This window comes from Lutzomyia longipalpis, chromosome 1, assembly GCF_024334085.1.
Source record: "Lutzomyia longipalpis isolate SR_M1_2022 chromosome 1, ASM2433408v1".
Lineage (NCBI taxonomy): Eukaryota > Metazoa > Arthropoda > Insecta > Diptera > Psychodidae > Lutzomyia > Lutzomyia longipalpis.
The window spans coordinates 22,537,899-22,549,961 of record NC_074707.1 but is presented as its reverse complement, the minus strand read 5'-3'; the positions used below and the strand labels follow the sequence as shown (position 1 = coordinate 22,549,961).

Below are 12,063 nucleotides of genomic sequence, written 5' to 3'. Positions count from 1 at the left end.
AACCAAGTCTTAATGGGAAATCTTTTTGGCACTCTTTCCATATTATATCAAGAGAGATGTGTTTCCATACAGAAACGAATATACATCTTTGCTCAGATTTTTCGGCAATCTAGGACAGTACACATACAACTTCGTATTCTTTATGAATAATTTTGCAAAATTTTTAGAGAATTTCTAAGATCACTTTTGCAAAAAAAACATTATCTTATCTTTGACTTTCGGTCGTATAAAAAATGTGAATATGGCAAAAGTTAAATCACTCTTACTTTCGTAATTTGGACCTTATCATTTGGATCTAGCCAGGAAGGTAACTCCACATACCTATATAAACAAACAGGAAAAACAAAGCTTGGAGCCATTTGTGCTGCATTTTTTTAGGAAAGGATTTCGAGGCCATTCTCTCGCATGCCTGTGAGATTTTTCTCTCTGTGGTGGCTTTTCCTCCTGCGTCGACGCCAATCCAGGAAAAAAAAATTATTGAAGGAATTCTCCCTCTCACTCTTTCCGCTGGCGTCTCAACTGGCCGTGTGGGTATGTGTGAGATGGGAAATGTACGAGCCGAGCCGCCTTGGAGAAATTCAACAGCTGGAGTCACACGAGTCTCTCACTGTGGCGTGTTTCTTCCATTGAAGAGCGTTTTCCTCTTTTTCATTCAGCAGTACACCCAGAGCTTTCGTGCAGTGTGGATCGTTTCTATATTTCATTAGATTTCCATTTCATTCTGCATTTAGCTTTACACATAGCTACATATTGTACGTGAGTGGTGAACTTCCATAGTGTGAAAATTCATTCATTGAAAAAATACAAGATTTTCATCAGCTTATCGAGTGCTTATCGGGGTTTTTTTACAAGAAATGCTCACAGAGACTTTTAATTTCACAAAGTTGAGTGTTTCTTTGGAAAAGAAAAATTGTACGACTGATTGGACAGCACGTACAACAGAATTTACATGTAACTCTGAGTAATTCTCACAGTGAGTTTTTTTCCCACATTTCCCGGAAAGTGCAAAGAAAAATCAATTGGTTGTGGAACAAAGTTGAATTGAGAGTTTACCTACACCGCAGAAAAAAAAATAAAATCATTGTGCGAGGGTGTGAATGAACGAGGAAATTGTAAGAAAACTATTTCCTCTTGGACAAAAATTTATCCGTGTTGGGTGTTTGGAAAAACCCACGGAAAGATGAAATGTGGGTGATTTAATAATCCAAGTGATCTTGTGTGGATCTTTTTTTTCTATGCATCTCGTGAAAGCTCTTTAAAAAAAAACTACATATTTTAATTTTTTGCGTAGGATTTGTGAAATTCTGTGAATGCACATTTCCCCCCCCCTCCCAAAATTTACGCACACACGCGCATACAAAGTGATTCTCTCTCTCTCATCTCAATCGTTTGCAGCTGGAAAAAATCTGTTTTTTTTTCCTTCGTGAAATTCAAGAGGCTTTTTTCGTGTTCTTCTCGCACTCTTTACACAAAAAAAAATAAAAAATAAATAAAAAAAGAAAGAAAGGAACACTCCTGAGCTGAGAGAAGAAAAGAAAAATATATATAAATTCTGTATATTGTGATTCTGCATGTACGAGAGCAGTTGGACTCTACTGCGAACGTGGTGGAAGAGGGACAGTGGTAAAATTTTCAGTGTACTTAATGAAGTAGAAAAGAGAGATCCAATGGTGGTGGAAACCAGTTATGGATTCAATATGGCCGATAATACACGCAAGATTCGTGTTGAAGAACAATTGAGAATTAAAATTGGTATGTATTTTGTCCAAATATTTACCGAATTGCATTAGAAAATTCAAATGAATTCCCGTTGAGTTGAGGTGCGGTGGCATTTTGGTGGGTGATTGTGGAAAATGCGGTGAAAATTGGTGAAACAGTGGGCACACACACTAGGTGTTGAATGGGTCATAGGGGAGTGTGTTGTGTATGCTGTGAGGTGCAGGAGGGGGAATGAAAGTGAATTGGGTAGCCCCTTAATACAGGTGTTGCAATTAATCCAAATTTCACGGCGATTCCCTCCTCATTGTACAATTAAATCAATTGCAACGTATCGCAGTGTTCAAAAAGTGAGCATTTGGCATAAAATTGTCTCGTGGAATGTCCCAAAAACTATACATAAATGTAACTTCATTGAAGATTTCTTTTACATTTTCGATATGGCTGCCGCTCACATACCACCACAGAAGCAACGCACCCTCTCACTCTCAGCCGAAAATCTCCCTCCCTCCCCCTCAAAGAAGCAATCTTTGTCATTTTTTTTCTGCAATTTGTGCTATCGAAATTATCCTAGAACGACTAATACGTCACCGTGGCGTATTGCAAAATTACAAAGAAGTGTAGCTGTGAGAAGATAGTATGATCGTAAGGATCACCTTCAATGTTATTGGATCGCTACAACCCAAAAGATGAAAAATCTGTAAAAGTGTACTCTCAATCCGAAAATATTCTTATTCCAACATTGCAAATCTATTCGATTGTTGTTCCCATGAGAATTTTAGGATCACACTGATCCTTTTCAGTGTTATCGGATCACCACAAGTCGAAAATCCAAAAACACCCGCGAAAGTAATCTCAATCCCGCAAATTCTTATATCAAGAATAACTCTTTTCGCTCAGTATAGGTACCAATTGGAATATTTCCCATTGAACTTAGGGAGTTCCAGTTGAGGGACCTTGAGTTTAGCGCCAACAGATGAATGCCCGGAAGTAACAGAAAACCTCAGGTTTTCTTTCAAACCGCCTGAGGGAACTTGAAGCTCCTTGCTGGCCACCAGGGGCTGTATTGTCTAAAAGTGAAAAACTCTTCAAAGAAAAAGTGAGGAAAACTTCACGTAAGAAAAATAATGCATCCGTGATAAACTCCCGTAAGATTTTCCTGATTTTCGCATTTCTTTTAAACCGCTAAAGCCTTCAGGAGTTTATCACGGGAGTTTTTCATTCTTAGAGAATTCATGCATAGGTGTGGAGCAAACTTCCAATTCAACAATTTTCTCCCGTACAAAGAGCATGGTTTCGGAGCTGTGGTCAAGATTTTCGTTGTACTCCTTCTCTAATTGCGCAAGTTTTGCATCGTTTCCTGCTAGAAACTAAAAGATGCCCATTTGTGTTGCAATGAAATCTGTTTTGACAGAAACTGCAATCTGAAAGGATTTCCACTTTGCCAGTTCCAAAATATCTGTTCAATTGTTGTATCCCCGTGGTAGAATGTGCTTCCTCGTATGCATGGATTACGTAAATTTGCCTTGAGTGAATATACGGCAAAGTTAATTTCATGTACAAACATCTCCCTTTTCCTCAAAGGATAAACAGATTGGCATATGGAATACATGGAGATATCGAAGATTGAGAATTATTCATAAAAGCCTCCAATTCGAAAGAAAATTCCATTTTCAGTAGATGCGTAGATGCACAACAATTAAAGGCACTTATAATAAACAAAATACTTCAATTAACTCAACTGATTAAAGAAAAAATTCAAGATTTCGGAATGAATGACATGGCGTGATTTAGTTTGTGGACTGTATGAATGAGATTTAGTATTAAAAGGATATACATATGTGTAAAGTTAATTCAAATTAAGGGAATTAAAAAAAAAGTCTTAACCGCTTTGACCCATGTTGTGACGCCTTCCTTTCTCGGAGTAACATGAAGATATTTTTTATAATGTAATACATAATCGTCATTGAGCAAAAAAAACTCTGTCTTATCTCACTGATTACGCGATTTTCCTTGAGCACACTGAAACGGGAGGTATAGAAGCAAAGAGGGACGCGTTATCATTTATTTCATATTTCAACCACACAGAGGTACCTATTCTATTCGTTTTTTATTAAGCATTATCACCAAAAAGTATGAATGGTGCTTTTCATATAGCCAAACCTTCTGAAAAAACAAATAAAAAAGAGTTAACAAAGTATTCCTACTTCCCGTGATATCTAATATACAAGTCAATCTCTAAAAAATATTATTAAGAACCTACTTTACGTAGAGCCAACTGAATTAAGCACAACCGTAACGTAATATTGAATAAAATAAAATGCACCCAGCTCAGTGAGTAAGATGTGGAGATTCTATAATCTTCATCACAATAGAAAATACAATTTTCCGTTAAATTTCTAAATTGATATTTTACCAAAAGCTTCTAGAGTATTTCCTGTAAACTAGAACTCAGATTTTCAAACAAACCTAGTCTACGCAGAGTAGGAAATATAGGCATGTAAAAATGGAAGCCAAATGAATTCCTTTTCTAATATTCCTGCAAAACACATTCATTGCGTTGTAATACTGAGAGTCAAGAACTTTGAAAATAACAAAAAATCAGCATCTCCCTGTTTCAGGGAAAATTAAAAGGAAGATCAAAGGTGTATAATTTATAAAAAAAAAGAAATCCCTCAAATTACAATACGGAAAACCCCGTTTAGTTGCGTCTGTAAAACACCACAGAAAACACCCGATTTTGCTAATGCTCTTGGAAATACAAATTCACATAGACCCCAATTTTAATTCATTGTTTGCGTACTTCCTCTCTTCTCAATCGAGACGACAAAAAAGCGGACGAGAACGAAGGGGGAATAAGAGCTAAACACACACTTCTGAGACGGGGCGTGAGAGGAAAAAGTTAAAAAAAAAGAATTTAAATTTCAATGAAAATGATTCACAAGAAAAGGTTGGAGTTGTGCGAAATTGTACAATGGAAAAAAATGGGAGACATTAAAAAGAGTCACGATATTCAAGTCACTCTCATTACTATTTCATGTGTGTGCACCTAATCAGGGGGCTCATATAAAATATTAAACTATGTTGTATGTTCCAAGTATAGTGTCTTTTATTTAATCTTCACCTCATTCTCACTTGACTGACTTTTCTTTCCTCGCACGACTTTTTTTGTCGCGCCCGCTTCTTTTTGTAGCGGATACAAAACAAAGAGCAACTTCTTCATGCAATTTTTTTAGTTATTGTATGAATTCTTTCGATTTTAATTACCCCTACCGAGATTTTTATTTCCACCACACAAGTCTGGCGGCAGGATGAGAAAAGAATGTCTCAGAATTTACTTGTATTTAGAGAAAAAAGGAAGGGTAGAATATAATTACTGGTTATTAGACCCTGGCAGACAGATTACTTCTTAAGTTTCCTACAATGGATCTTTAATAATTGTATTTGGTATTCTTTTGAAATATATTTTAAAATTTGATTCTCAGATCTTTAAAATCCTGATAAAAATTAATATATTTTCTGAATACCTAAAGTTTAGTCTGAGGATAAGGATATCTGTCTAGCCTGTCTAGCCTTTATATTATTTGCAGCATCATTTTAATCAGTCTGGTCTTTTTGGTTAAGTACTTAATTTTCTTAAAATAAAGCTCTATACTTGAGTGTAGGTAGAAACTAACGAGTTTCACTAATTAGTTTAAACAAAAAAAAATTTTAGTTAAAATTATTCGAGTCGTGACTTATTTTATTGGACTTTTACCTAATTTGCGGTCTCATATGGGAATTCTTCAATCACATACACTCTTTTTTTTCTCAATGGGAACTTGCTGTCTTCTATTTAAATGAATGTGGTCAGAAATGAATTCATTATAAATTTCAGTCAAATGAATAAGCTGAAATACATGAAAATTAAGATGGATTGGAGTACTGAAACTGCCTCATAAACCAATTGTTTCATCTAATTTTTTTATATTCATGCTGGCTTTTGATTAAACTTGAATTTTCTCATGCAATCTACTACAGAAATAACTATAAGATATCTTGAGATTTTTGTTTAAAAATTGTTTTATGATTTTTTTTGACAAAATGTAGGTGATGCAAAGGACCTCGTGGGACGAAATGGAGGAACTAATGGTTCCACTGGCGTCCGTGATGTTTTCTGCACAATTGCCCTGGATCAGGAAGAGATCTGTCGAACACCGACAATTGAAAGGACCCTCACACCATTCTTCGGTGAGGAATACCAATTTGAGATTCCACGATACTTCCGGTATTTGTCGGTGTATGTTTGGGATCGCGATCGACACCTAAAGCAAGTGAAGGCAGTGGGGAAGGTGGCAATTCGACGAGAAGATCTGCATGAGTACAATGACAAGGACTATTGGTTCTCACTGAGGCCTGTAGATGCTGACTCCGAAGTGCAAGGATTGGTACACATACAGGTGACAGTGGATGATGGAACAGGGAATTTGAAGAGAAAATCAGACTTTGACGATATGGCCAGTAGTGGGGAAGGAGATGACGATGGGAGAGGAGATGATAGGAGTAGCGAGAGGGGTGTTTCGCGAAATGAGAGTCTCAAGCAAGCCATAAGGACGAGCAATACACTGACAAAGACAAAGAGCATCTTTGGCCATACGGATCTCACTCTGTGGAGTGGGACACAGTCAAAGAAGACGAGTGTTAACATGTTGGATACTCTAAGTCCCTTTCGGGGAGAGATGAAGGGTCACGTGGCAGTCCGTATAATTGAATGCGGAAATTTGGCGAAGAAAAATGGAAATTGTGATCCCTACATCATCGTATCGGCACAATACTCCAATAACCGGGTCATCAAGAAACGCACGAAGATTCGGAAGAAAACTATCAGTCCTGTATTCGACGAGACAGTGGTGTTTGATATGAGCATCGATGGAGACTCCAAGAGTGATGGGAACAATGCCTATACTATCGTACCACTAGGAGGAGCAGATCTCTGTGACATTACAGTTGGTGTGTGGCATAGCGGAGGAATGGGGGAGGATGTTTTCCTCGGTCAAGTAAAGCTGCCTCTACGCGGGCGACAGGAGCAAAATGCCATTCAGCCTGATGCGTGGTACTTTCTTCAGCCACGTCCCTCCAACTCACGACCAATAACATCCTGTGCCACACCGAATGGTACGAGATTGAGTTGCAACAGTTCGCTCGGTACTCTTCGATTGCGTATCCACTATGCGGCTGATCACGTCTTCCCCCTCGCTACGTACGATGCTTTGCTCAATCTTCTCCTACAGAGTGTGGAACAACGTCCTGTAACAACGACGGCTGTTCACATTCTCGGTGAGGTGGTGTCCAATAAAACGGATGTAGCTCAACCCCTTGTCCGATTGTTTACGTACAAGAACAAAATAGCTCCAATGATTAAAGCTCTAGCTGATTATGAGATCTCTAAGCTAACGGATCCCACAACAATTTTCCGTGGCAACACACTCGTTTCCAAGATGATGGACGAAGCAATGAGACTGACTGGGATTAAGTATCTCCATCAGACACTACGACCAGTGGTGGATGACATTGTGCAGGAGAAAAAACCATGTGAAATTGATCCGTCACGACTGAAAGATCCCAGTGTTATTGATGGTAATTTACAGAATCTGCAGGAATATGTTGAGAGAGTGTTCAATGCCATTACCACGAGTGCTGTACGATGTCCCGCCGTTCTATGCCAAATATTCCATGATCTCAAGGAGTCCGCCAAACACTTCTTTCCCGACAATCGTGAAGTGAGATACTCAGTTGTGTCTGGATTCATCTTTTTGCGATTCTTCGCACCAGCCATTCTTGGACCGAAACTCTTCGACTTAACCACCGAACCCTTGGTAAGTTTCTTTCTTCAATATTAATATTTTACATCAAAAATTCGTCTTCTGGCCAGCGTCTCAAGATGATCGTTATCAGCAAGCACTACAGAAAATTTCAAAAAAAAATGTACTGGTAAGCTGACCAAGCTTACGGGAGCTGTGTTTCTTTCAGTGTACCAATTTTGTGAGAGCAAACTAGAACGCGAATTAATTTAAATACGCGCAAAGTCGGGAGAAGTTGAAAAGTCATCCCCCAAGAAATTTTTAAAACGCTATATCTCGGGAACGGCTCCATAGATTTTCGAGTTTGAGCTATCGTTGGAAAGGTCTTAACCTCAACTATAATATATTAAAATATGAAGTAAATCGATAATGGCATTTTCGAAATATTCGAGTTCGAAATTTTCGAAAATTTTGATTTTGACTTTAGCGCCTCTCGCGGTCATTTCTCGAACTTGCAATGTTCTAGACATTTGTAGGGCTTCATTTGAAACTTGCTTTCGCAGAGTACTTGGTCAGCTTACCCGTACATTTTTTCTCTCTGTAATGATTTTTTTCTATGTTTTAATTGCAATTCGCATTGTTTATAAATTTCTTACAGGATGATGACAAAGAGAGCACAAAATAAGAAACTCTTCTTCAAGCAGAGGAATTTTAAACAGAGATATTTTCGCTTAACAACCCAATCGCTGAGTTATTCAAAATCAAAGGGCCAGAAACCCACCTGTGATATTCCATTGTCGGACATTTTAGCTGTTGAAAAGTTAAATGAGTGTAGCTTTAAGATGCAGAATATTTTTCAGGTAAGAATCAATTTTTAGAATTCTTTATGATTCTCCTTTTCTAACTCTTCTCAAATTATTTTTTTTTGTTTAAATTTTGATTCAATGAAACTTATTAATGATCACTGCAAAGTCTGCAAATCAAGTTAAAAATAAAAAAAAAGTTTTCTGCTAATTGCAATCATAATTTTTTATGCTGGAACACGTGTTGTATAGATCCCCAGAAATCATGGTAAATCATGTACATTTTGTACATCGCGACTCTATGCAATGGGTTTATTGAAAAACCCACATATGTTGGATAAACAGCAGCATGAATATAATGAAGAAAAAAATTGTGGGTCATCTACTCACGGCAAATTTCCGCTCTTGGGCGCACATATAGAGACAATAATGGGAATTGGGACATTTTTGTATTTGTATTATTTTTCACATATTTTTGCTCATGCTCTTTGAAATTAAAAAAAAATTATTTATTCATCTCAGGGAGTCACTAAATGTGAGTTTTATGTGTCATTTGAACGCGTGGAATTAATACTCTGAGTGGAATTTAATTGCTTTATTCTCTTTTGTACACACTGTGTGTGCCCATTTGGCATTGCACACAGCGTGGTAGTATATTAGAATCGGTCACATGGATTAGCTTCTCTTTGGCGAGATGGATGTGCGACGGAGAACGAAAGGCGGTATACAAAAAAAAAAAGATTTTCTCCCACAATGTAAATAAAGGTGCAATCTTTTTTGTATGTTTTGTCGACAGATCGTGAGGAAGGATCGTCCCCTGTACGTGCAAACGGCTAATTGTGTTGAGGAAAAAGAGTGGATTGATCTCCTACGAAAGATCTGCCAGTCAAATGCAGAACGTCTCGAACATTATCATCCATGTGCCTATATTAACAATATGTGGACATGGTGAGTAAAATTTTCTCTTTCATTTCTGTTTTTTTTTACAAGTTTGAGATTTTAATGTGGGTGGAAAAGTTTGCAATATTTTTTTTATGCCTCTGCATTGTTTTTTTTTTCAGTTGCAATTCACGCGACCAGAATGCCAATGGGTGCACAGCTGTGTCACCAAAGTCATTCCAAATGGAATTAGGAACTGCACTGGATCCAGCTCGTGATCTCCAACGAACGCACACACTTATCATGTCGAACATGAAGTGCCTGGAATCAATGGGGAATCCCATTGCATACTCGGGGACCCCACAGCAAGTGAGTGAGTTCATGATGTGCCACGAGACGCTGAAAGCCCTCCGGGAGGTGGCAATTGCACTTGATCATGTCCATAGAAATCATCGTGCAAAATTAGCCATGGAGGTACGGTATGGGAGTCGTCAGGCACCAATTGGGGACGATAACTACCTACATATGAGCAAAGGTGGGCGTGGGGGTGCATTCAAAGTTACCACAACACCACGCGACTCAACGCAGGAAGGTGATGTGGAGTTCAGGACAATTCGACCAGCTTACGTGCGAAGTTTTGAGTAAAGCATAAAAAAGAATAATATCAAGTGCAAAGTGTAAGGAATTACTACCTTCAATAATAATTTGGGCATTTACTATTCCCTCTCAATGCTCATGCGATTTATCTCTCCATGCGAAATGGGAGAGAAAATGTGTGTGGTGTATGTATTTTTGGACTCATTCTTTTTTTTTTAGTTTTGGTGTTGCAAAATGTGATATCTTGTATATTTTGAAGAAACATTCCAATTAAATTATTTATGATTTTTTTTATTTAGTAAAATATTAGTAAAAGTTGATAGAATAAAACGCGATTGAAGCGAGTATACAAAAATAAAAAAACGTTCAGTTAAGAAAAAACAAATACCCCGACGTGTATTTAACTATATATATTATTACGATAAAAATTTCCCTAGTAGGGAGTAATTAAATAAGGAGGAAAATATCTCGAGAAAAATCCTTTCAGTTTCAATTTTTGGAATGATGTTCAGTAAAAGAAAACAATTTAGGGGATATATAGGCTATTAAGACGCAATGCTCATGAAACAAGCAATTAAAATTTTTTAGATGATAAATCTTTTTAAATCCAACTTTTTTTTTCAATTTATTGAAAAAAATCGTTAACTTTTCCGTTTAAATATCATTTTGTTTTATTAAATGAGGTAATAAATGAGAGTGTTAATTTTTGTTATCTGTATTAGAATCCTTCTACATTGCAAATCATGTAAGAAAAAAAAACAATTAAAATTCAACAAGCAAAGCGAACAAGTAAAAATAATGTACACGAGAGCATGTCTTTTGTATGCTCAAAAATAAGGAGTGTGATTAACATTAATCTCAATTAAATATTCCGTCTGAATTGTCTGAATTAATAAAATAGAACAATTAAAAGTAAAAAAATATCGGTTCATACTGTTAGCAAAAATATAAAATTAATAAACGAGTGCATTTATCAATTAATTTAAAAACTTCATTAATTCATTCGAAAGTTATGTATAAATTTTGAGGGTGTCCCAAAATAAATGCATTTTTAGGCCTTTTTTTTTAAAATTCCTAATTTTGACTGAAAACCACTTAATGTAAATTCTAAAAGACTCTAAAACCAAATTCTTAAAAAAGTATTGCAAATTATTAAAAAAAAAAGTGAAATCCCACCATAAGTCTATCTTGCTTTATAAGATTTTTTAGGTTTTTTTTTTTTCAAATTAAAAGCTAAAATCCAAAGGAAATATGGTCAGTTTTTACACGTAATAAAAGTCACGAAAATAAAAAATAAAAATTAATTAGTTTAGCAATTATTTTGGAACACCCTCAAATGATTTTTTTTTCATAATGAGCAAGAAATAATTGGCACAAATTTACTAAAAAAAAAATAACATAATAAAATGAAATTCCTTTGCAAAAAAAGAAGAAACACAAAAACCCTTAAAGTAGTAGGTACTGATTTGAGTACAAAATAATAATTTAGTGTTTAAATTTAAAAAGGAAATGAAGAAATTTAAATTTCCACGACATGGAAATAATTAAAAGAAGAAGGAAATGCAGTACAAAAATGCCATTAAATGCAAAAGAGTTAAAAATGCAAGACGCCAAAAAGGAAATGATTTATTTTTCTTTTTTTTGCTTTTTAAAGGATGGAAGTTGAAATTGAACAAAAAAATTTTGACAATCAAATTTTCTTTTCACAAAGGAAACTTTCTGTCACAAGTTATGACTCTTTTTTACAAAAAAAAACTCTTTCTGTTGTTTGAGAAAAGTATATAGAGAAAATATTTTAGTGTTTAAGTAAAAATGTTCATTTATTAAAAAAGAGTTAAAAAAAAAAAAAAACAAGAGAAAAATTAAAATTTTTAAGCAATCTGTAATCTCACTTCCTCCCCATTTTTTTGATTATATTTTTTTGTGTATTAAATGATTCGAGAAAATAATACAAAAAAGAATAAATAGTAGTGCACATAAATAAATCCCCCCCCCATTCAAAAATAGAACTCAATGAAAAAACTGCTTAAATATTAAATGAAGTTTATGTGTGAAATATTTGTAAAAATTTATACCATAGGTCCGTTTTATTTTCGTTGCTTCACAGCTATTAATTTCATTTCAAACACATTTCTATCGACATTCAGAACTCTATATTCATGTAATTTTATACCGTTCCACGACTTTTTCACCTAGGAAATAAAATATAATGTATTGATGAGAAATATAAAATTGGTTGTTTTTCTATTTGCCTTGACACATCATTTCTGCAGGCAGGGCATCATCGA

At 35.7% G+C, this 12,063-nt stretch overlaps 1 protein-coding gene across 1 annotated transcript; it reads left to right on the top strand.

Moving 5' to 3' along the window:
- The first annotated feature begins 162 nt into the window (after nt 1–162).
- LOC129797148 (GTPase-activating protein) lies at nt 163–12,007 on the top strand. The gene is given in 6 exon segments (XM_055839473.1): nt 163–1,752; nt 5,806–7,575; nt 7,984–8,130; nt 8,133–8,356; nt 9,096–9,247; nt 9,361–12,007. Coding segments are annotated over 6 exon segments (2,937 nt in total). The 5' UTR covers nt 163–1,571; the 3' UTR covers nt 9,824–12,007.
- The last annotated feature ends 56 nt before the right edge of the window (nt 12,008–12,063 follow it).